This window comes from Euprymna scolopes, chromosome 34 (assembly GCF_053919585.1).
Source record: "Euprymna scolopes isolate OS-2025 chromosome 34, ASM5391958v1, whole genome shotgun sequence".
NCBI lineage: Eukaryota > Metazoa > Mollusca > Cephalopoda > Sepiida > Sepiolidae > Euprymna > Euprymna scolopes.
Window position 1 is genome coordinate 74,905,106 of NC_136515.1, and position 27,500 is coordinate 74,932,605.

The 27,500-nt window shown below is 34.1% G+C and overlaps 1 protein-coding gene across 1 annotated transcript in view; it reads left to right on the forward strand.

The window, feature by feature from the left end:
• LOC145259259 (atrial natriuretic peptide receptor 1-like) overlaps nt 1–27,500 on the forward strand; it is a 115,599-nt gene that overhangs the window by 11,773 nt on the left and 76,326 nt on the right. Inside the window, exons 5-10 of the mRNA XM_080117095.1 lie at nt 10,381–10,487; nt 12,230–12,337; nt 15,571–15,675; nt 19,107–19,242; nt 20,644–20,780; nt 25,919–26,101. Of these exons, the coding sequence (XP_079973221.1) occupies nt 10,381–10,487; nt 12,230–12,337; nt 15,571–15,675; nt 19,107–19,242; nt 20,644–20,780; nt 25,919–26,101 (776 nt within the window). The remainder of the gene's footprint in view (nt 1–10,380; nt 10,488–12,229; nt 12,338–15,570; nt 15,676–19,106; nt 19,243–20,643; nt 20,781–25,918; nt 26,102–27,500) is intronic.

Sequence of the window (27,500 nt, forward strand, 5' to 3'; positions counted from 1 at the left end):
GGAATTATCGATCTAAAGGTGCATATAGGTATTATCTATCTAAAGGTATATATAGGTATTATCTATCTAAAGGTATATATAGGTATTATTTATCTAAAGGTGTATATAGGTATTATCTATCTAAAGGTATATATAGGTATTATCTATCTAAAGGTATATATAGGTACTATCTATCTAAAGGTATATATAGGTATTATCTATCTAAAGTTATATATAGGTATTATCTATCTAAAGGTGTATATAGGTATTATCTATCTAAAGGTATATATAGGTATTATCTACCTAAAGGTATATATAGGTATTATCTATCTAAAGGTATATATAGGTATTATCTATCTAAAGGTGTATATAGGTATTATCTATCTAAAGGTGTATACAGGTATTATCTATCTAAAAGTAAATATAGGTATTATCTATCTAAAGGTGTATATAGGTATTATCTATCTAAAGGTATATATAGGTATTATCTATCTAAAGGTATATATAGGTATTATCTATCTAAAGTTATATATAGGTATTATCTATCTAAAGGTGTATATAGGTATAATCTATCTAAAGGTATATATAGGTATTATCTATCTTACGTTATATATAGGTATTATCTATCTAAAGGTGTATATAGGTATTATCTATCTAAAGGTATATGTATATATATGTATTATCTATCTAAAAGTTGTATATAGGTATTATCTATCTAAAGGTATATATAGGTATTATCAATCTAAAGGTATATATAGCTATTATCTATCTAAAGTTATATATAGGTATTATCAATCTAAAGGTGTATACAGGTATGATCTATCTAAAGGTCTATATAGGTATTATCTATCTAAAGGTATATATAGGTATTATCTACCTAAAGGTATATATAGGTATTATCTATCTAAAGGTATATATAGGTATTATATATCTAAAGGTATGTATAGGTATTATCAATCTAAAGTTATATATAGGTATTATCTATCTAAAGGTTATAGGTATTATCGATCTAAAGGTGTATATAGGTATTATCTATCTAAAGGTATATATAGGTATTATCTATCTAAAGGTATATATAGGTATTATTTATCTAAAGGTGTATATAGGTATTATCTATCTAAAGGTGTATATAGGTATTATCTATCTAAAGGTATATATAGGTATTATCTATCTAAAGGTATATATAGGTATTATCTATCTAAAGTTATATATAATTATTATTTATCTAAAGGTGTATATAGGTATTATCTATCTAAAGATATATATAGGTATTATCTACCTAAAGGTATATATAGGTATTATCTATCTTAAGTTATATATAGGTATTATCTATCTAAAGGTGTATACAGGTATTATCTATCTAAAAGTATATATAGGTATTATCTATCTAAAGGTGTATATAGGTATTATCTATCTAAAGGTATATATAGGTATTATCTATCTAATGTTATATATAGGTATTATCTATCTAAAGGTGTATATAGGTATAATATATCTAAAGGTATATATAGGTATTATCTATCTTACGTTATATATAGGTATTATCTATCTAAAGGTGTATATAGGTATTATCTATCTAAAGGTATATATATATGTATTATCTATCTAAAAGTTGTATATAGGTATTATCTATCTAAAGGTATATATAGGTATTATCTATCTAAAGGTGTATATAGCTATTATCAATCTAAAGTTATATATAGGTAATATCAATCTAAAGGTGTATACAAGTATTATCTATCTAAAGGTCTATATAGGTATTATCTATCTAAAGGTATATATAGGTATTATCTACCTAAAGGTATATATAGGTATTATCTATCTAAAGGTATATATAGGTATTATCTATCGAAAGGTGTATATAGGCATTATCTATCTAAAGGTGTATACAGGTATTATCTATCTAAAATTATATATAGGTATTACCTATCTAAAGGTGTATATAGGTATTATCTATCTGAATGTATATATAGGTATTATCTATCTAAAGGTGTATATAGGTATTATCTATCTAAAGTTATATATAGGTATTATCTATCTAAAGGTGTATATAGGTATAATCTATCTAAAGGTGTATATAGGTATTATCTATCTAAAGTTATATATAGGTATTATCAATCTAAAGGTGTATGCAGGTATTATCTATCTAAAGGTGTATATAGGTATTATCTATCTAAAGTTATATATAGGTATTATCTATCTAAAGGTGTATATAGATATTATCTATCTAAAGGTATATATAGGTATTATCTATCTAAAGGTATATATAGGTATTATCTATCTAAAGGTGTATATAGGTATTATCTATTTAAAGGTATATGTAGGTATTATCTATCTAAATTTATATATAGGTATTATCTATCTAAAGTTATATATAGGTATTATCTATTTTAAGATGTATATAGGTGTTATCTATCTAAAGGTATATATAGGTATTATCTATCTAAAGGTATATAGGTATTATCTATCTAAAGGTATATATAGGTATTATCTATCTAAAGTTATATATAGGTATTACCTATTTAAAGGTTATAGGTATTATCTATCTAAAGGTGTATATAGGTATTATCTATCTAAAGGTATATATAGGTATTATCTATCTAAAGGTGTATATAGGTATTATCTATCTAAAGTTATATATAGGTATTATCTATCTAAAGGTGTATATAGGTATTATCTATCTAAAGGTATATATAGGTATTATCTATCTAAAGATGTATATAGGTATTATCTATCTAAAGGTGTATATAGGTATTATCTATCTAAAGGTATATATAGGAATTATCTATCGAAAGTTATATATAGGTATTATCTATCTAAAGGTGTATATAGGTATTATCTATCTAAAGGTGTATATAGGTATTATCTATCTAAAGGTATATATAGGTATTATCTATCTAAAGTTATATATAGGTATTATCTATCTAAAGGTGTATATAGGTCGTATCTATCTAAAGTTATATATAGGTATTATCTATCTAAATGTATATATAGGTATTATCTATCTAAAGGTGTATATAGGTATTATCTATCTAAAGGTATATATAGGTATTATCTATCTAAAGGTGTATATTGGTATTATCTATCTTAAGGTATATATAGGTATTATCTATCTAAAGGTGTATATAGGTATTATCTATCTAAAGGTATATATAGGAATTATCTATCGAAAGGTATATATAGGTATTATCTATCTAAAGGTGTATATAGGTATTATCTATCTAAAGGTATATATAGGTATTATCTATCTAAAGTTATATATAGGTATTATCTATCTAAAGGTGTATATAGGTATTATCTATCTAAAGGTATATATAGGTATTATCTATCTAAATGTATATATAGGTATTATCTATCTAAAGGTGTATATAGGTATTATCTATCTAAAGTTATATATAGGTATTATCTATCTAAAGGTGTATATTGGTATTATCTATCTTAAGGTATATATAGGTATTATCTATCTAAAGGTGTATATAGGTATTATCTATTTAAAGGTATTTAGGTATTATCTATCTAAAGGTGTATATAGGTATTATCTATCTAAACGTATATATATGTATTATCTCTCTAAAATTATATATAGGTATTATCTATCTAAAGGTGTATATAGGTATTATCTATCTAAAGGTATATAGGTATTATCTATCTAAAGGTGTATATAGGTATTATCTATCTAAAGGTATATATAGGTATTATCTATCTAAAGGTATATGTAGGTATTATCTATCTAAAGTTATATATAGGTATTATCTATCTATAGTTATATATAGGTATTATCTATCTAAAGGTGTATATAGGTATTATCTATCTAAAGGTTTATATAGGTATTATCTATCTAAAGGTATATAGGTATTATCTATCTAAAGGTATATATAGGTATTATCTATCTAAAGGTATATATAGGTATTATCTATCTAAAGATGTATATAGGTATTATCTATCTAAAGGTATATATAGGTATTATCTATCTAAAGGTATATAGGTATTATCTATCTAAAGGTATATATAGGTATTATCTATCTAAAGTTATATATAGGTTTTACCTATTTAAAGGTTATAGGTATTATCTATCTAAAGGTATATAGGTATTATCTATCTAAAGGTGTATATAGGTATTATCTATCTAAAGGTATATATAGGTATTATCTCTCTAAAGTTATATATAGGTATTATCTTTCTAAAGGTGTATATAGGTATTATCTATCTAAAGGTATATATAGGTATTATCTGTCTAAAGGTGTATATAGGTATTATCTATCTAAAGGTATATATAGGTATTATCTATCTAAAGGTATATGTAGGTATTATCTATCTAAAGTTATATATAGGTATTATCTATCTATAGTTATATATAGGTATTATCTATCTAAAGGTGTATATAGGTATTATCTATCTAAAGGTTTATATAGGTATTATCTATCTAAAGGTATATAGGTATTATCTATCTAAAGGTATATATAGGTATTATCTACCTAAAGGTATATATAGGTATTATCTATCTAAAGGTGTATATAGGTATTATCTATCTAAAGGTGTATATAGGTATTATCTATCTAAAGTTATATATAGGTATTATCTATCTTAAGGTGTATATAGGTATTATCTATCTAAAGGTATATATAGGTATTATCTATCTAAATGTATATATAGGTATTATCTATCTAAAGTTATATATAGGTATTATCTATCTAAAGGTGTATATTGGTATTATCTATCAAAAGCTATATATAGGTATTATCTATCTAAAGGTGTATATAGGTATTATCTATCTTAAGGTATATAGGTATTATCTATCTAAAGTTATATATAGGTATTATCTATCTAAAGGTATATATAGGTATTATCTATCTAAAGTTATATATAGGTATTATCTATCTAAAGGTGTATATAGGTATTATCTATCTAAAGGTATATATAGGTATTATCTATCTAAAGGTGTATATAGGTATTATCTATCTAAAGGTATATATAGGTATTATCCATCTAAAGTATATGTAGGTATTATCTATCTAATGTTATATATAGGTATTATCTATCTGAAGTTATATATAGGTATTATCTATCTAAAGATGTATATAGGTATTATCTATCTAAAGGTATATATAGGTATTATCTATCTAAAGTTATATAGGTATTATCTATCTAAAGGTATATATAGGTATTATCTATCTAAAGGTATATGTAGGTATTATCTATCTAAAATTCGTTTGTGTTTGTAAGTCCATTTAAATGCAATTCATCACGGAACAATAATATACATAAATACCTTTACAACATAAAGGACGAAGAACATTTATTTGGGGCTTCAACATCTGACCAATCGGGAACTTATCTCGGCCATCTTGGGTCTTGTCTTGACGGAAAGCTGCAATGAAAATTCTCCCAAAAAACAACAGAGCCTCGGGTTTTATTTTCGGCAACTTTTTATTCCAGAGTGTTTGTTTCCTCTTGGAAAGTTGCGCGCTGACTCTGACTATCGCCCCTTCTTACACCGTCTGCTCGGAGCCATCACTATCTGTCGACCGTCTCCCTCTGTTTCCCGACTTCGACTAATTGTTTTCTCTAACTAATTTCTACGAATCATAAAAAGACCAGTTCCCGCTCTGAATGACGTCATTACGATGCGTTACTAATATACATGTCATTATTTCTAAGTTGTCCACTAAATCGTTATGATAACATTTTCAAGTTAACATTCATAAATTAATGTAAATATTTATTCTATATATATATATCATTCTACATATTTTAGTTGACAAAATTTTCCATGCACAAACAAAACAAAAAATATATTTGTTCACTAATTCAAAGAAATAAACTTTTATTAACCACCTCTCCCCCTAAAAAAAATAACAGAAAAATAAACAGAAAGGCAAAAAAAAAAAAATAAAATAGCAAAATTTCTGAAATTATTACGGTAGGTTGTTTGTTTTATTTTATTTTCTTTTTGTTTGTTTTTTATTAATTCCGTTCGCTCGGTATAAACACTCGATACTACCCGTCTATCTGAAAACACTATCAATAATTTCACCTACTCTTTATCTGTGCCTAAACCTAAACGTAGATTCCATGAACAAAACTTCTTTCTTAGAACTGCACACCTGTGGAACTCGCTTGCTGACAATAATATGGTCGTCTTCAAGTCCAACGTAAACAAGTTCTTGATGAGCCGTTTCCCTTAAGTAATCCAATGTACCAACCAAATTTACACCTCTAATGATTACTAAGATAGTGTCCCTTTGACTACTGTACACTCTTTAAGCCTTATCCCCGAGTGGCCTCTGGGCCTTGATAAGTGGTGATTCCTTTGTAAAAAAATTAAAAAAAAAAAACACTTCTGCTTTTATCCGCCATTCTATTATTCCATTGTGACACACTTGGAGAGAAAAATTAGATAGATAGATAGATAGATAGATAGATAGATAGATAGATAGATAGATAGATAGATAGACAGACGGACAGATAGATAGATAGATAGATAGATAGATAGATAGATAGATAGATAGATAGATAGACGGACAGATAGATAGATAGATAGATAGATAGATAGATCGATAGATAGATAGATAGATAGATATGCATGCAGTAAGAAAAATATGAATCATGATTTTTTTTTTGTATTAACTTGCTAATTCGACTTGTACTTGCAATTGATTCAAACCAGAAACGACTTCCGTTTTTATCTTTTATTCCCATATTGTTTGGCTTCCTTACTTTTTTTTAAAATACATGCATTCATAGAGTTCGCACGTAATGTTCATTCAACATGAAAGTTGTACTGTGAATCACAGTTTCGCATTATTATCGAGTCTAATTCTATCTAATCCATAGAATGTATTGGGGGCGGGCCTACAACTGCTCCAGGTTAGAGTATACAGAGGAGTAATGGTAATTCAGAGTTGTTAACCCTCCCCGAAGTTCCCAAATTCGGGCTGCACCACTGACTGCAGGCTAATGTATAATAACAGAAAGCATGATTTCAATGATTGCAATTATCACAATAATAATAATATTAATAATAATCACAATAATAATAATATTAATACTAATAATAATAATAATAACAACAACAATAATAATAATAGCAATAATAATAACAACAACAACAACAATAATAATAACAATAATAATAATAATAATAACAATAATTATAATAATAATCACAATGATAATAATAGCAATAATAATAATAGCAACAACAACAACAATAATAATAATAATAACAATAATAACAACAATAATAATAATAATCACAATAATAATAATAATCACCACTTATCAAGGCCCGGAAGCCACTCAGGGATAAGGGTTATTGCATAACAGTACGTTAGTGTGGAGATTTAATAAAGTGTCTACTTAAGTAGGCGGGTCATCAGGAATTTGTTTACGTTGGACTTGAAGACATCCAGGTTGTAGTCAGGTGGGAAGCAGGCAGATGGAACAGAGTTCCACAGGCATGCAATTCTAAGAAAGAAGCTTTGTTCATGGAATCTACGTTTTGATTTAGGCACAGATAAAGAGTGGGGAAAATATTTGATAGTGGTTTCAGCTAGACGGGTGTTTTTCGTAAAAGATTGGCGAGGGGGGACCAGAGATTGGAGCTCAGACGAGCACCTGCCATGGAAATAACGATAAAACAAAGATAGGCTCACAACGTCTCTTCTGTGGGAGAGGGGTTTCAGGGAAAAGAAAAAGTCATCCCCCACTAAGCCATTACAAAGGAAGCCTTTCTCAAGAGATTCGCTAATCCTATGAGATATAACCGTTAGCACATCTGCGGTAGATCTTGCAGAACGGAAACCGTATTGCGTGTTACGAAGAAGCTTATTTCTGCTTAGGTGGTTGACTACTTCTCTATTTAATATGGATTCCAGCATGATACACAGGAGACTTATTGATCTGTACTGAGAGGGAGATGACCGATCACTTGAATTCTTAAATACAGTGCATACTGATGAGGTTTTCCAGGGTGTTGGAAAGCACTACTCCTTAAGACAACGCTTAAACAGTTTCGTAAGTATGTGGGCAAGTTCTGGTTAAAGCTTTTTTAACACTATAATTGGAATGCCGTCAGGACCAGTTGCTTTACTGGAATCAAGGTTCTTGATTAGCTTGGTGACCTCATGCACAGATATTTGTATGTTACCTAGCGTGTTCTGTGTTATAGGAAGAAATATTGATGGCCTTCGTCGCATAGGGTAGAATTAGCTGCAAAGTTCTTGTCAAATAGTTCGGCCTCGTCTGATGCTGACGAGATGCCCTCTGGTCCATTGATAATGGTTGGGATAGAACGCACACTTCTGTTCAATATCCTATTTGTTATTTGCCAAAACTGGTAGGAACCAAGCCGCTGATCAGCTACTTTGGATTTAACGGACTGAGCATATAGCTCTCTTGCATTTTTTATTACTCTTTTACAGTGGTTGCTGGCGTTCCTGAAAGCAGCTTTAGTCTCAGTGCATCTATTACGTTGGTAGCTATGGAAAAAGTGATTTGTGTGCGCGATGGTAGAAGCACATTCTGGGGAGAACATGGCTGGCTGTTTGGTTTTTGTTGGATTTTTTAGATGGTATGAATCGGACTATGCCTACAAATAACCATTGGGTCAGGTCTGATACTATAGAGGGCACATCCTTTTTAAACATGGAATGCAGGGGTAGATCAGATATGAATGTACGGAAGCTATTCCAGTCAGCCATGGAGTATCGATATACAGTGCGATGGAGGGGTACGTCTATGGACTTATTACATTTCATTTTTATCTAAACTGATACGATGGAGTGATCCTAGAGGAGAAAGAACGGAAAATAACCATACCTCAGGGGAAGTTGAGAAAAAAGGTCTAGAAGTCTATCTCTGATAATGCGTGAAGCTTTAGATAATGGCTGGAAAGCATTGGCCATTTATCGAAAGGTAAACCTCAACTTGTTTCTTAATATACAGAACTGGCGTCTATAAAATGTATATAAGTCAATACAATTACAGTCTAGTTTATATTATAGCCGACGGTAGTTGAGGAAATGCTATCATTTTGAAAATATGCGATGCTAAAATCTCCTTAAGAAATAATAAAGGTGGGGACTTGATTTCTGCATTCTGGAAACGATTTTTTAATTCCAATGTTTAAACAAATATATTTTTTGTACAAGCTGTCATTAAACAAGGCGCAAATGTTAAAATTATGGATTAAATAAAGGGTTCTGTCTGAAATTCCTTTCAAGTTCCCGAGTTCGACAGAAAGAGTTCTGAGTTCGACAAAATACACTTAAAGAAGACCAGAGGTTACATCGGCCAAAATGTTGTACAAATAACGCTAATACAAGTAATGAAAATTATCAATTCTCATCTCAAAGATTCAGAAACATAACAATAACTAAGTAGCGGGACCTGTGGGAATTCCACAGCGGACTCTTTCATGTGTAATATATTGATGTTGGCATTCTGTGGATGTTCACCGTAAATGGAGACGCCCTGATATTATTATTAGCTCTTTTGTTAAAACTGCAAAAGTATTTATCTGAGCTAGCCGGGACGCCCGGTCGTAAAATACGCTTAAATATGATATTTTAATTTATGCAAATTTCGTATATATTATGATATAGTCAATTTTCTATCGATTTTTATATATTATAAAGTTGTGATTTCAAAAATAAGAAACATATATTCATATGACTTGGTATTCACTTCAACTTGAATCAAAACCGAAACCAAAACTTATGAATATATATATATATATATATATATATATATATATATATAACTTGAGTTCTTTCAACTATAATCGAAACCGAAACCAAAACTTATGAAGAATTTTTGGTAAAATTATTTATTAAAAGAAATTGAACGACAGTTAATTGGAAGAAAAAATGTAAGCGTGACACACAAAATAACACACACGTTAGCGTGTTAATGCATATATATTAACATATGGATCGAAAATCAAGCACGACCATTTAGTGGTGATGCGCGGTGTACACTGTATTTTTTTCCTCCTAAATCCAGTTTGTGTTTGCTAATCCGTGATGCCAATTTTCCTCTTTCCTGAAACCCAAAAATTCCTTCCAAATGAAGGAATTACCCTGGTTGAGAATCTCTGTTCCAGACTGATTATGTGATTTGCAAGTGGTCACACAAAAACTGCATGCGTTTTTGTTTTTTTGTTTTAATAGATAGCTGGAGAGTGACACCAAGACACTCCCGGCCATATTATGTAAATACATCTACCTGAAAGCTTTTCTTGATGGCCAATGACTGAAAAAGCAACAGAATTAGATGCCCATTCGTTGGTCAGTTACCCTTATATCTGGCATTGTATTTGCGTCGCTAATCGCGTAAATTAAGTGGACGCATTTACAAAATGTAGATTTATTTCTTTTCTATTTTATTTTCGTTTTCTAGTCATTATCTTTGCTGTACCATGGATGGATATGAGACAATACATGCTTATCGCTTACGAACTGGACATGGCCGGTGGCGACTACGTTTTCTTGTGCATGCATAGCGATGTAAGTATATTATTATATGGTTTTATATCCATAGACATTTGTAATAGACGCGTGTATGGCAAATGTATGCAAATGACCGAACCGGGTGCGAGATGACGTCACAGCAAGGAAGAAAGAAAATGATTATAAAAAGAAGAACGTATGCACCAATCCGGGAGTCATAAAAGGGAGTTGTATTCGAAAGGTATTCGAGAATGACGTCAGAGAATGACAGAAGTAGAGGTATTACGTACGGTGGCCGAGGACGACAGGAAAAGACCTGTAATTAAATGTCTGTAAATAAATGTGTTTCGGACATCATCAGTGCAGGAGGTTACGATTACAGCCAGTAGGGAGATTCGAATCTGGCCACAAAGCCATCTCTAACTCCATTACCAAAGAACAAACTACATGGCCAACGTTAATCGCGAGAAATACAATTGAAATTAACATTTATATAAAGCGTAAATGGCAAGACAACTTGATTGTTGCTATTTCTTCTGATGAGTTAAGGGCAAAATAGATTCACTAATTGATATAATAATTAAGTGATTGATTTTGCGCTACGAAACAGATACTGTCAAGAATTGTAAATGTCAACTGAATTAAAAGAATAAATTACAAGATGGTTAACATTATGAACTTTGGAATATAAACTTTTGTCATTTATTCACTATATGCATATATACATATAATTATTACTATAATAATTTTTAATACCTACAGACACTAGTGTTTCATCCTTTCGGGAATCATCAGAGTAGTGAGTTACGATTACAGCCGTTCAGGAGATTTGAACTCGGCCACGAAGCCATCTATAATTCCATTAGCAAGGAACAAACCACACAGCCAATGTTAACCATGAGAAATACAATGTAAATTAACATTTATATAAAGTCTAAATGGCAAGACAGCTAGAGTGATCTTATGATTATAACATCATGATCTGCACATGATATATATATATATGTGTGTGAGTGTGTGTGTGTGTGTGCGTGTGTGTGTGCGTATGTGTGCGTGTCTGCGTGTGTGTGTACGTGTGTGTGCGCGTGTGTGTGTGCGTGCGTGTGTGTTTATGTGTGTATGTGTGTATGTGTGTGCGTATGTTTGTGTGTATGTGTGCGTGTGTGTGTGCGCGTGTGTGTGCGTGTGTGTGTGCGTGTGTGTGCGTGCGTGCGTGCGTGTGTGTCTGTGTGCGTGTGTATATGTGTTTGTGTGTGCATGCGCGTTTGTGCGAGCGTGCGTGTGTGTGCGTGTGTGTGTGCGTGTGTGTGCGTGTCTACGTGTGTGTGTGTACGTGTGTGTGCGCGTGTGTGCGTGCGTGTGTGTGTATGTGTGTGCGTATGTTTGTGTGTATGTGTGCGTATGTGTGTGCGTGTGAGTGTGTGCGTGTGTGTGCGTGCGTGCGTGCGTGCGTGTATGTGTGCGTGTGTGTGTGCGTGTGTGTGTGTGTGCGTGTGTATATGTGTTTGTGTGTGCGTGCGTATTTGTGTGTGCGTATTTGTGTGTGCGTGTGTGTGCGTGCGCACGTGTGTGTGTGTGCGTGTGTATATGTGTTTGTTTGTGCGAGCGTGCGTGCGTGTGTAGTTTTCTTCATTTATATAAGCATCCTGGCTATAGATATGCAAACATGTTTCAGGTGTGATTTCTTTCGAAATCAAGCGTCATCAGGCCAACTAATTTCAGATTTAGATGTAAATGTTCATTTTTAAACTAATTTTTTTATTCGGACTAGTTACCTTTTTCGTTTTTTATCGCTTCAGGTTTATATTGGTAAACGATTCGCTGAAGAAGTCGTGTCCGACCGAGGATGGCGACGAGGGGACAAAGACGATAAAAAGGCGAGGGTGGCATTCGAAAGTGTTTTGCACGTAAGTCACTTGTTTTTTGTTTTCTTTTTTTATGGAAGAACACATGATTTCTATTTATTGGAAGCATGGTGGTTCTTGGAGATCAGGATCAAAACTATGTTTTTTAGCGTATTTGAATAGTTGGTAAACTAGTGCTAATCTCACTCTTTATAAAGGTAAGTATATTTTTATGTTTCTGAAGTTTTCAAGTGGGGATTGTCAATTCGTATTATTTGAATTCTTCGGACTACTGTTCTCATCTTGAGGGTTATTTTCACAACGTTTCGATCGATGTAAAGTGTAATTAAAAACGTTGGTATTATGAATATTCGGCAAGGTAAAACGCATCTGCTCTGCAAGATTTCTTTTACCAAATAAATATGTCCGGAAAGAAAACCAATATTCAATGAAATCTATCCATATGAAGTGGAAGAAAAAGGGAAAATTAAATGAAGACAAAAATATTTGTTCAAACTCCTGCTTTCCCAAAACTAAATTCAACTGTATTTTTCAACCGGCCGTTCTCTCTCTCCGCTGTCAAAAAAAAAAAAAACTGCCGTTGTGCTTCCAACTCGCCCTTTTTATAACAGTTTCTGTCCTCTCATGCAAATCAATGCCACATGTATATAATCGAACCTTTTACAAATGAAGATTTTTTTCTTTTTCTTTCTCTCCCTCATTCCGCCATCTGACAGGAGAGACGCGCACCTGTTTGTGTGAGTTACTTTATTCCTTTCACCACGTAATCAATTTATTTGATTGCATTTTAGACCACAGTAATCTCCGACTTTCTTCAAAGGTATCTTGTCGAACTCGAGAATTTTTCTGTCGAATTCGGGATTGTTTGTGTGTTCATGTTTTGCGGACTTTTATCCTAATCTTCATAATTATTGTTGTTTCGCTACGTTTTGGCCGGCTCATCCTCTGGCTTTCTTCAAGTAGTTAACCGCGACGGGATGTTTAGTCTTTTAACTGGATCCCCAGTAATTACTGCCTTCCATAGTTGTTGTTGTTGTTGTTGTCTCACCACGTTTTGGCCAACTATTCCTCTGGCCTGCTTGGGTAGGATTAAGACAATGCTTCATTTTGTTTGGCGATAGCGGTTTCAATTCAATCTAAGCAAGCCAGGGGAATAGTTGGTCAAAATGTGGTGAGACACCAACAACTATGGAAGGCAGTAATTACTGGAAATACAGTTACAAGACTCAGCATTCCTATCCCGCCGCGGTTAACCACCTGAAGAAGGCCAGAGGATGAGTTGGCCGAAACGTGCTGAAACAATAACGATGAAGATGAGGATAAGAGTCTGCAAAAAAATGAATACACAAATTATGAAGCCTCATCTCTAAAGATTCCAAGAAATAAAATAAAAAATAATACATACTCGGGATATTTTCTTGAACTCGGGAATCTGCACGGAATTTCGAAATGAAACCTTTATTTAATCCAAGCTCTCGTTCCATTGGGTAGAAGTTTCAAATAATTCGCAACTGTATTTTGAAATAACAAGCAAGATGAAAACGGTATTCCGAAGAAATCCAATTAATACTAATTATGCTTGTATGTTTATATATTTCTATATAGATGACTTTGCTCTTTAATTAACGGATCGTTATTGATTTTGGAACAGAAAAATGAGACTCTTATTCTGAAATTCATGCCGTTTTATACTTTTTAACGTTTTTTTTTTGTGTAATTTTATTTATTTACTAGCACTTCCGCCCGGCTTTGCTCAGGCCTTTTGTTCTGTTCATAACTTGTAATAACAATACGTGTGAATACACTTTATGTAAGATTTTAAATGTTTAGACCAAAATTTGTCTGCGTAATTTCGTAGAGACCGCAGAGGTCATTTTTTTTTTTTTACTTTGACCCCAATTTTGACCTCTTAACATCAATTATTGTAGTCTAAAGTCAAAATACAAAGTTTTACACATGTCCAAGTTACCTATATCTAAAATTGTGAGTGTTTACACACAAAATTGACAGAGGAACTTGGTAGAATCTGCAAAGGTCAACTCTTTCAACCTTGACCCTTTGGCAGCCAAACTTTCGCCCAAAAACTAATTAAAATGCTTGCCGCATGTCTGAATACCCGTTATGTATGAATTTCAAATGTTTAGACTCGAAATTGGCTGAGTAGTTTGTTAGACACCGCAAAGATCAATTCTTTTTAACTTTGATCCCTTGGCAGCTCAAATTTTCGACCCAAATGATTAAAAAGCTTGCACTATCTCTGAATACACTTAATGTAAAATTTCAAATGTTTAAACCAGAAATTGGCTGAGTAATTTGTTAGAGACAGCAGAGGTCAGTTTTTTTTAACTTTGACCCAAATTTTGACTCATTAACATTTATTTTTTGAGGCTCCAATCAAATTAAACAGTCAGATCCATGTCCAAGTAACCTACATTTAAATTTCAAGTGTTTAGACCCAAAATTGGCGGATGAATTTGGTAGAGTTTTCAAAGGTCAAATCGTTGAAATTTGACCCCTTGACAGCTAATTTCTGGCCGAAAAACGATTAAAAAGATTTTCCTAAATGTCAGTACCCTGTATATCAAATTTCGAGTCTCTAAAAATTGAGAGAGTTATTGTATAGGGAAATGTACACAGACAAACACACAGATACGTTCACTTTTATAGATATACTAGCATTTCAGCTCGGCGTTGCCCGGGTGTTAGGAGGTGTAATTTGAGAGAGTTATTGTATAGGGAAATGTACACAAACAAACACACAGATACGTTCACTTTTATAGATATACTAGCATTTCAGCTCGGCGTTGCCCGGGTGTTAGGAGGGTAATTTTTTTGTAACTTTGACCCCTATTATGACCCCTTAAAATTGATTGTTTTGGGCTAAAATCAAGTTATTAAGTTAGATCTGTGTCCAAGGAACCTATATCTAAAATTTCAAGTGCGTAGACCCAAAATTGTCGGAGGAGTTTGGTAGAGTTCTCAAAGGTCAAATCGTTGAACTTTGACCCCTTAATAGCGAAATTTCTGTCCGAAAACCGATCACAAAGATTTTCCCAAATCTCAGTACTCTGTATATCAAATTTCGAGTCTGTAGACTAAAAATTGTGAGTTATTGCGTAGGGAAATGTACACAGACACACAGACAGGCACACAGACACATAGACACGTTCACTTTTTAGATATATAGATAGATATAGATTTATTTATTTATTTGTTTATTTATTGGAGGAAATCCTTGCTTTCTTTTATTTCTTTTTTTTTCTCTCCTTTTACAGATTATTAACCCAACATTGAGTAAAGAGGTTTACCAAAATTATCAGGAAAGGATTTCAGAACTCGACTACAAAAATGAAAACTGGAACTTGCCGACAATTACATCGGTGAGTTACGTTGAAATATCATTGTAAGAAGCACACATGTATCTTCTGTGCTAGTCAATATAAAGCCAAATATCAACAAAAAAATGCAACATATTTTGTGCATTGTTTTATGTCAGGTTGGGTTAACTCTACATCATACCAAAAGTAGGACAATTTGAGTATGGGAAAGTTTCAAATTTCGAAGTTTAACATTTTCGACTTTCAAGTCATTTTCCATTATATTTTAAAACTAACTTGACCAGTTTTCATGATAAACCAGTAAATCTTGCATTTTTAACCAAGTTTGCAAGATCCATCTTTTACATAAAATGTCTACGAGTGATATTGAATCATCCCTTTTTTTACACAGGAATCACCACTTATCAAGGCCCGGATGCCACTCAAGGATAAGGGTTAATGGGTATACATTAGTCAACGTGATTATAGCGTTCTAAACATAAGTAGTGGGATTTTTGTAAGTTGGATTACATAGGAAGATGGTTCATCAAGAACTTGTTTACATTGGACTTGAAGACAACAATATTGTAGTCAGCTGAAAAACAGGCAAACAAAAGAGAGTTCCACAGGCGTGTAGTTCTAAGAAAGAAACTTTGTTCATGGAATCTACATTTAGGTTTATGCACAGATAAAGAGTGTGAGAAACTATTGGTAGTGATTTTTGCTAGACGAGTGTTTTTCGTGAAAGTTTGGCGGCGGTACCATAGATTGAAGCTCAGACGAACACTTGCCATGGAAATAACGATAAAGCAGAGACAGGCTCGCAACGTCTATTCTGTGGGAAAGCGGTTGCAGGGAAGAGAAAAGGGCATCTCCCACGAAGTTACGAAGTTATTTTGAACTCTGTCAAGGCAGAATAAGCTGCTTCTTAGCAGCTCCTGCCCAGATGTGACAAACTACCTCAGCCACTTCTACAGAGTGAGCCAAAAAAGTGCAGCAATTTTGCTATGAATCTCAGGTTATATAATGTGTATCTGCTACTGAAACCTGCCCGCCTGGGAAATAGATATAGTATAAAGGCTGATTAAACATCACAGGCAATATCCTGATGGTCATTAATGATGGAAATTGGTAGGATTTTATTATATAAGAGGGCGACTTAATAAAAACTTGTTTATACTGGACTTGAAAACGACCATGTCATATTCAGCTGGGTAGCAACCCTTCTGCATTGTGTTCGACAAGCGGGCAGTTCTATGGAAACAAAGAATTATTGGTTAGTTGGTACAGATAGAGGTGAAGTGAAATTATTCACGGTGGTTGTAGAAAGACGAGTGTTTGTTGAGAATATAAAATAATTTCGACATAAATATTCCTCAGTTCAACAATTAAATTTTGGAGAATTCACGCATTTTTAGTGTGTAAAGATACATTTTCCAAGCGAAAATAACGCAAGCGACCGCGAACAAACTCGAACACGGCACGCCGAATTTAGAAACCCCACCACTGCTCCACTGCAGCTTCAATCATTAATCGGCAATTATTGATTAGGTGATGTATGTTTATGACGAACTTCATAATTTATCATATTTATTCTTTTCACGATATCTCTAGACGATATTTGAAAAGAAAATCAAGTGATTAAAGTAATATTATTTTTTTTATTCATTTTTTTTTTTTTTTTTTTTTTGCGGACTGTTATCTTCATCTTGATAGTTGTTGTTGTTTCACCACGTTTCGGTCAACTCATCCTCTGGATTTCTTCAGGTGGTTAACTGCGACGCGATAGGAATGCTGAGTCTTGTAACTGTATCCCTAGTAATTACTGCCTTCCATAGTTGTCGCCTCGCCACGTTTTGGCCAACTAATTAAAAAAATGTTTTTCCTTTTTATGTCTAGCATGAACTAAAACTCCACAATATTATTGACAATTTTTTTTTTTAATCTATACATTGACGCACTTTATATATTTAAATATTTGTTAAAATTCATTTAAAAATACCTAGTCACGAAAATATATTATTACTCCTTGTCATTTTTCTAAGATCAAAGTGTAGCATTTGTTGTGAATGGAATTTTTAAAATATTTTCTACAAATTAAAAATTTGAAAGTGTAGTATCTGTTGTCCAGATACCAGGGTCATTTGACACCAGAAGTTTTTGTGCAGTTATCCCCCTTGAAAAAAAAATTCAAAATGCAAACAAAAAAAAAACACTATCTCAAGACAATGATCACCTAGAACATTTACAAAAAGATATTGACACGTAAGCATGTTTTCGTTCAATACACAGACATGACAGACACGTCTGCTTTTATTTACATTTTGAGACGAAGCGAAGGAAATACACGTAATCACAACTTTGTATAGTAACGAGAAAATCAAAGGGAAGTAACTCCAAGTAACTCAAACCGCTTATGTCACTGAAAAATAAGCATGATGTTGTCAAAGGGAGACAACTCTTACAACTTTCACAGTATTAAAATATGATCTTAGCTAAAATGTCTTTCTATATTAAAAATTCCAACATTACTACATGTTAAATTTTCGAATAGCATCTTCCATGCTTAATTTTAAATACATTTTCACTGGTCTGTCACGCTTAATTTTTAACTAGTATTTCCATTGAGTATTTTTGCGGGCTGTCACCTTGTTGCGGACCAGGATATAAATACCCTAACTCGCTACAAGAAAAAATAATGAAACGAATTGAATGAAGGAAACAAAGAACTCAAATGCTGGAATAAAATAAAAATGTCGTTTATTTTCTGTTGAGAAATGAAAGTCTTGGGCGTACACGTTTTCATTCGGCCGTTGACGACTACGCGCGTGGAAGGAAAGGGGAGTGCAATAGAGAAACGCGAAGTGGTAAGCCGGTCTGTAGAAAGAGAGGGTTAAGCTCAGTAGAGTGTCGCGCACATGTCTGTATTGATGGACCAAAGCCGAAGGGGAGATAGAGTGAGAAAGTTAATCCAGTTCATGGAGAGAGAAAGCGTATAAAGTGTACGTGCGCTTATCCCACATTTAATAATAATAATTGCTGATTTAGCAGAGAAAGTGACGTTAGGGCGCGCGGTCGGTTCGTCGACTCAACAGGTCGAACGCTGGTCCGGACGAAAAAAGGGAAGTTGACTGGTTTTGTTGACTTTTATATTGGAGTTAATGTTCTGGGTGCGCATGTCTGGTTTTCACTTAAAAGGAAGTGACGTCACAGCTCGGGTGTGTGTATGCGCATGAATGTAAGTGTGTGCATGAGGCTGTGTATATGCGTGCGTGTGTGTGTGTGTGTGCGTACGTGCGTGCGTGTATGTGGGTGTGTATATGTGAGGGAAAACATGTTCGAACACCTGACCTTCCACAGGTGATTAAGAATGAATGCAGAAATTATAAAGCCTCATATCAAAGGATTCCCAAAATAAAAATAAAACAAATATTATTTCGTTGAAATATATATATATATACTTATTTTTGCTTTAAATTGTTTTTATTTCTTAGGTTGATGCCTATGCGCCGTTTTTATTTGACGCAACAATGGTGTGGGCATTTTTGGTCAATAAATCCATCTCTAAAAATATCAACCCTGAAAACGGATCTCATATCTTTGAAGAAGCGAGATATTTTGAGAGTGATGGTATGTCCAATTTCGACCATTTATTTCTCTCAAGTGTACTAGTTGCGCGTACATGGCATTTCGCAAGTGTTTGTTTGTTTGTTTGTTTGTTTCATATTTTTCTTTTTTATTGACATAACGTTGGCGTAATATTTAACAATTCTCTTCATCATATCGTATGAATCCGATGGTTGGCATCTGTTTCCCCGATATTTTTCTTGTTTAAATTCTTTCGGCTAATTAGAAGAGGAACTACGTGAATGTTACAACCATCTTAAGTGAAAGTGATTTTTGTGGAACGAACTGGATTCGAACTTGGGAAATCCAGGTCGTCAGTTCGTGTGGTAAACCACGAGAACACTGTCATCTCCCATCGGCGATATCGCCAAGATTACAATTTCTCGATAGCCGATGAAAGCGCAGAGAGGGAGAACGAGGATGCCAGAAGAAGACATCTGTAAATCTTCTGAAAGCAAACCTGAAGAGATGCAACATTTTGTGTTATTTTTGTTTATTTTCTTTGTTCGAACAGTTTTAAATATTAGATCATCATCATCATCGTATGAATTCAAAGATTCTATTGTTAGCATCGGTTTCCTTGATATTTTTCTAGTCGAAACTCTTTCTAGAAAGACTAAGACGCAAAGGTTGCCAACACCCTAAGTGAAAGTGATTTTTATGGAACGAACTGGATTCAAACTCGGGAACCAAAATACCGTGAATAAAATTGTATGCACCTTACCAACAGAAAAGGGAAACATTTAAAGGCTATGGGCAGCATTAACAAATTGATCATCGACTATTACAGTCATAAAAAAATACTACCTCAATTTTCTTTTTTAATCTGAAAATTAAGCCTATATTCGATAATAATCGCCGGGAGAAATTATGACAAAGTTAAAAGAAAAATTTTAGAGGCTACGGGAATAATTGTTCAGATCTGCAGACATGTTAGGTGAAAGCAAAGAATAATCAGATCCCCATGTTAAGATTGGGTTTATAGATACCAACGTTGTTACTTCGACACGGTACATTCATTTTATCTACGGGCGTGGGGGTATAATTCCACCGGGCAACGCCGGTATACGGGTTCTGCTAGTAATTTAATAATCAGATGAAAAACCTATTAAACTTTAATTTCATCATATATATATATATATATATATATATATATATATATATATATATATATATTCCTCTCCCACCAAATACCAAATAAATAGGAGTTCAGTGCGAAATTCCTGAGATCAACATGAAAATGTCCCCCAAATCCTATGAGATTCACTTGAAGAAGATTATATCGACAGTAACGTTGTAAAAATATCAACCAAGATGAGAATAGTATTCCGAATAATCCAAATAATACGAATTATATATCCTCATTTAAGAAATTCCGAACCATTATTTATTTTTGTCTTCAAGGTTTGACTCAGGCAATTGCACTTGATGAAAAAGGTGATCGTTTTTCAAATATCTGGATTCTGGATATGGTGGCTGAGGGTCAGTTTCAGGTTGCCATGGAGATTTATAATCAAGCAACTGGCGGGAAACTCACAACCGTAAGTTTATTACCATTAATGTCTTTACGAACGCAATTTGTGTTGTCACTATTAATCTGTTATCCCTTTATTCTGTTTTTATTATTATTATTATTATTATTATTATTATTATTATTATTATTATTATTATTATTATTATCAACATTCCAATATTCTTTCCGTTCTTTATTCCAGCATTCTATTATTCCAATTTTTCGTTACATCTTTGTTCCGTTATTCGTTAGCTGGTTATTCTATTAATCTGTAAATCCGTTATTTATATTTATCCAGAAGCTGACTTAACATCACGTCGGTGTCTCTCGGTAGGATACGGTAAGCAGGTAGAAGATGCCGACGGTATTACCTAATACAGCTGTCTGCAGATGACAATTTTGAATGAAATCGTGAAAATCATGGCAACAAAAAATGTTTTTAACCAAAAATGAATTACAGTAGTAAAATAAAAAATGAAACAAATACTAGCAGAACAAGTGAAGCATGCATGGTCCCCCGTGAGTGCACAGTGGACGAGGCATAAAAAAATGACTAAGTTCAGCATTTGTCTCCCCCCCCCCCTTATTTAGCTCCAAAAATCCCAAGGGAGTCAAATCCTGGTGAAAATAAACAAACGGTGCCTTAACATATGTAGATTTGAGTTCTGCACAATACCCCAAAAAAGAAATAGAACCATCATTTGCCCCCACCCCCATTTAGCTCCAAAAGTCCCCAAGACCTTAACACATTAACATTTGAGTTCAGCACTATGCCAAACTGCTAAATAGACATACAAAGAAAATTTTGGACAAATATGGTAAAATAGTCCCAAAAATGGAGTGTTTTTATTAGCCTTAAAATGGCCCCTGGGGCACACCCAAGAGTTATCGCGAAGTATAGATAAATAAAATTATATAGAAATCAGTTAGTTACAACTTTTCAGAAAGTTTTATAAAAATTCAAGGCATCAATTATTTTTAAGAAGCACAAAAGTGTAATTTTAGCCATTTTAGCCCGAAAGGCACCCCTGGAGGGGGGGGGGTACAACCGGTGTTTTCCCGAAATTCCGTTCTGTTACTTTTTATGCATATCATGTTTAATGTTTGTGCAAAATTTCAAAAAAGTCCAAGGCATATTTATTGAGAAAAGTGTGGGCAGACGAACGGACGAACGGACAAGGGTAAATTTACAGGTCCACCCTCCTTCTGTCCAGGGACAAAAAAAAAACTAAAATCAAAAAAAAAAAGAGGATTTACCGAAAACAAAAACTTTCAACTTTCTGTGAAAAAAAAAAAAGTTAATTTTCAAAATTGTTTCCATGTTTTTCTCGTAAAAAATATTTGCAAGTTTTCTCGTAAGTAAAATAAGATTAGGTCTTTAAAAATATACTTTTCTTTAAAATAGTATATATTTTTTTTTAAATATTATACTTTTCTTGAAAAAATATACTTTTCTTTAAAGCTAGCTGAGGGCGCCCGGCTTAAAATAAACGTAAAATACGCTTATGATGTTTATATGATGTTTTTAATTTGTCCAGATTTCGTATATATTATTATAAAGTTGTGATTTCAAAAGTAAAAAAGTATTTGGCTGGCATCAGCTTAAATCAAAACTGTAGCATTCAAAGTTGGTGTCGTTACCAACGTACCAACGTGACATGCATAGGAACTGTTTAAAATTTAAAATTTTAAATGAACTAAGATGACTGTACAAAATGTATAACGAAAAAGGATGCCATGGGGTTGTAAAGAAAAAAATCGACGCCGAAGGAAACGGACGTATAAAGTGAAGGCGAGAATGGGTCGGCTGTGGCCAGCATGCGGTCGGAAAAAAGAGAAACGCATCAGGTTAAATGGACATGTGGTAGCAAGAAACTTTTTAAATCGTGTCGAGACGGGAAAGTGGCGGTAATAAAAACGTTTGTTAAAAATGAAAAATGCCGACCAGGATTTTTATTTCTTTCTTTCTAGTTTTATTTTTATGAATTGCTAACGTAAAGTGTAACGCCACATAACGTTACAAAGAGACAATTTTGCAGCGTTTCTTCTGTGAGAAAGAGGTTGGAATTGCTGGTTTTGAATTCTCTTTCGTCATGAAATTAGATTTGTTTGAAACACTTATCTTTAAAAGAAACTTTTATATAATTTTCTTGCTAATTTTTTTACATATAATTACACTCAAGATAACTTTTGTATTATTTACAGTTTGGTTTTCAGTGTTTTGACTTTGTAGAAGATTAAATAGCGCGTTCTCGACTCCGACATCAAAATAAGACAAAAAGTACAGAGTTACATATATACAAACAATATATTTATTTGCGAAAAATGGAAAATAACATAAGAGCATATCGGTAACGTGGTCGGGAATAAGGACCTCACGCAGCTAAAGGTTATTGCCGATCGCGTTGCCGATAATTATTATCACGCGCCAGCTGTAACCACTATCGTACTCCAAACTGTTGCAACACCCTCTGCAACCAATTCCAGTCCGAAATCTACAGAAATCGTTCCCTTACGATACAAGCTCTCCTAGCACAGACCTTTACGCCTTACCCACAGTCGCAACTTTCGAGACAGATGTCTATTGCAACGACGCAGATCAGCCTAACGATCTGCTTGGTGTTACTACCACCGTCGTTTCACAGAAAAGGCACGGAAATGTGAATAAGCTTGTATCTTCAAAAACCGGGCCATTTAAACGGGTAGATCGATGGGATTGCGCGACAAATTTCACCCCATCCCTCCAGCCGGTCGCCTATTATACGTATCCAATATATTTTATCGGCAGAAATTCCTGATGATGCTGTTAGTGTAATACCTCCTACACGGTATGACTTACCGCATCAGCCACTATTTCCCTGCAAGCCACGGCAGTTCCATCCGAATCTTTGTTACCTCATCGCTCAATATAGACCTTGGACTTCGACGCAATTTCTAATGGATTTTTTATCATCGCCGACGTAAAGACACCTATACTTGACGCTGATTTCCTTTCCCACTTTCAATTTTCCATCGATCTAAGAAGACGTTTATCCGACACAAAGACTTCTCTTTCAGTCCACTGCGGTATGCTTTCCTTCCGTAAAAGTTATCCCTAGCCTCCTCAGAATACATGATGAATCTCGGTATCATACGGCCCTCAAGCAACCCATGGCCATCCCCCTTCACATGGGACTCAAGAAATTGGAGGGAGACTGGGGACCCTACGGAAACTACCGAACTCAATGCAGCAACTCTTCCCGACATATACCCGATTCCACACCTGCACGATTTTTCTGCATCCTTACTCAGCTCTACATTTTTTCACGCATCTGATCCGTGCACAAAACCAAATTTCCGTCACCGAGAAAGACATTTCTAAGATCGCGATGTGCACTCTTTCCAGACTATTCAAATTCACCCTACTTTATGGACTGCGTAATTCTAAAGATTCATTGATTAAGTCCATCGTGGACTACCCTTCGTTTTCACGTATATCGACGACATCCTCATCGTAAGTTCCTCACGGGCCTGAGTAACAGAAGTCTTCCGGCGTTTACAATCCTGAACACCGGATCGGCAAGTCTGGACTTACACCCTTGCACTCAAAAGTGCACTCAGTCCAAGATTTTCCTGTACCCACCTACTTGAGTAAACTACGTCGTTACATTGGACTTGTGGACTACTACCGTCGGTTCATTCCCAACTGTTCACATCACCAGTCCAAGCTCACTGATGCACTCCGTACACGAAAGAAAACCCTGTCGCTCTCAGACAAAGCCCGGACATCTTTCCACGCATCCAAGACAACTCTGGTGAATTTCGCCAAACTATCATACATCAACATGGACCCGACAGCTAAGCTCTTTCTTTCGATGCTTCTGATGTAACTGTTGGTGCTGTACTCAACCAGATCGTAAACGGTCAAACACAACCACTGTCTTTCTTTTCTGCTAAGCTGAACACTCCACAGCATAAATACATTCATGTAAGTACCTTTTTGCCTGTATCGGCTCGATACGCAGGCCACTACTGGCTATTTACTATGGAGCGTATCATACTGTCATTGATCGTGACGGTAAATATGACTCAATCGCGATAGATCGCATTAAACCAGTCTTCTTAGACTTGGCGTTTCCTGCAATGAGTTTTTCTGACTCAGAACACATCATTGCATCCAACCCAGATAGAATTGTCACATCTGATCCAGATCCCGTTATTACACCTGTTTCTCGCACACCTTTTCCATGATTATTTCCATGCAAGTACGCAAACTTTGACACTTCTTAAACCTTTTTTGCGTATACACATGCTACAACACACCTACTTGTGCATGCTTATTTCATTTACTTTTCTCCATAGCTTCCGGCTATCTGTGGGAAGTATTATAGGAACTATTATGACGGCTAATTCAGGTTGGCGCGTGTAGCGCGAACACACGGACACAAATTGTAAAAGGGAAACAATAGAAAAACTTCCGCCCCTTTTAACCTCGTCTTCTGCAAACAGAGGGACCACTAATCCCCCTTTTACTCTCTCTTTCTCTCTCTCTCTTCCTCCCTCTCTGTTTCTCTTTCTCTCTTTCTATCTCTCCATTTCCATTTTCTTTTATCTTTCTCTTTTCACCCCGACACGATCGCTTCGCTCGAAGAAATTCGCACGAAAACACTTTTCGCCGGTGCACACGTGCACACACTCGAGGTAAAATGACTTATTTTCATCATAAAAATTTATGCGCTGTCATGAACAATTGTCTCCAAGAACATTAATGAACTTATCAGAACTATGCTTGTTCACACGTGTACACGCACACACATGTTCTTATGTTATTTTCCATTGTTCATAAATAAATGTGTTGTTTGTATATATGTATTTCGGTACTTTGTTGTCTCATTTTGATGTCGGAGTCAAGAACACGCTATTTAATCCTCTACAAGAACTTTGTTATCTCTGGCAGTCTCCATGTCAGTTATTTATTTTTTGGCTTCTTAAATAACCATACTAGAAGAGATAGACGCGAAGTTGGGTCAGGTTCTGGATAAGCACCTGTTATTCTATTGTTCTGCTAGTTTTTTGATTTTTTCACGTGATTAAACGCATTAAGCAACTATACGCGTTGAAGCTGATAAGTGGTCAATTTCGTCTCTTTACTTCTAATTTACTTCTATAGTTACCTATTTCTTTCAGGGCAGAAACCAAAGTGGAGATGTCCGGTGGGGGAGCGGAAAGTATGGACGTGAAAATGCCCCAAGAGACGAACCCGTGTGTGGCTTTGAAGGAGATTTATGTCCCGAAAATAAACAAAGTAAGATTATTTACATGCGTAATATTATTGCACGTGTCTCATTTGTTTCTTTAATAGATTTTCCTGTATTTTAGTTACACAAAATATACGTTAAAATATTCCTCAAATCTCGAACTAAGTTATGCTTGATAAAGTAAATAATCTTATTCTAATTATTCGAATTATTTGTAAATTTACAACAGGTTGTTGTCATGGTGACTGAATCGAATCAAATCGATAAAGAAAACAATAGAAATTTATTTCGTAGTTTTTATTTTGATACGTTTTTGTTGATATACTCCTGATTAAAAATTTAAAACAACTTGAAAATAGTTCTAAAGCAACCCTTTTTTTAGGGTAGATTTTAAATCCTTCTTTCCCTTTACTAAGTTGTACATTTCCAGTCACGGTGATAATGACATTCCTTAAGTTCTTATTGCGTCAATTTCAATAAATAGGTCGTATCCGGTAAAAGGGTGTGTAGTAATAATTCTTTTAATGCACTCACATCCAAAAGACAGAAAGTCTGTTCTGTTTGTTGTCAACACACAGGGGCTGGGAGAAGAAGAAGAAGAAGAAGAAGAAGAAGAAGAAGAAGAAGAAGAAGAAGAAGAAGAAGAAGAAGAAGAAGAAGCGGTAGACCTGGTTGGTTTTATGGGAGAGAGGGTGAGACTAACTGCGAGAATTCCCGAGATTTGAGAGAAATAAAAGTCCGAACTCGGACGGATAGGCGACTGTGCTTTTACTCAAGCAGAGAACACGGTGAGAGGAGAGAAAATTCCCTCCCTAAAGAAAGTTCCGGTTCAAAGTGAGAAAGAAGGTAAGGCTGAAAAACCCAGCAGATTGGTACATTTCCAGTCGCAGTGATTATGACATCCCCGTCTTATTGCGTCAATTTCAATTAATAGGTCGTATCCGGTAAGAGGGTGACACAAAATTTCGCTACTAAATAACCATCCAAAACCAATCTTCGTCAAGACAATCTTTTTACATAATTTTTTACGTTTCTTTTTCAGCAAACATGCGCGTCTTCTTCCCAATTTTGATGACGGTTAGCGTGTCGATTGGTCTTATCTTGGGTGGATTTGTCTGTCATAGGTTAGTGATGTTTATCTTACTTTCTAGCAGCAGTTCGGCTAAAACGGTCGACGTTTTTATTTTTTAAATTTAAGCCAAAATAATATTAATGAATCTAAGTGGATGCCAGATCAGTACAGGTAGTTAATGATTTAGTGCCATTCTGTAGACTTACCTGACATTTCATTTTATTCATCTACTTTGACACCATGGATAACACCTTTAGGGGTAATATATATATATATATATATATATATATATATATATATATATATATATATCATGAGTATTGGCTGAAGAGAGCTTGATATGGATTGATATGGATATCTAAAACGGTCCTAATTATCGGGTTTGAAACCGACGGTACTAATGACTTGTCTCATCTAACAACTTTCTGTACACAAAACA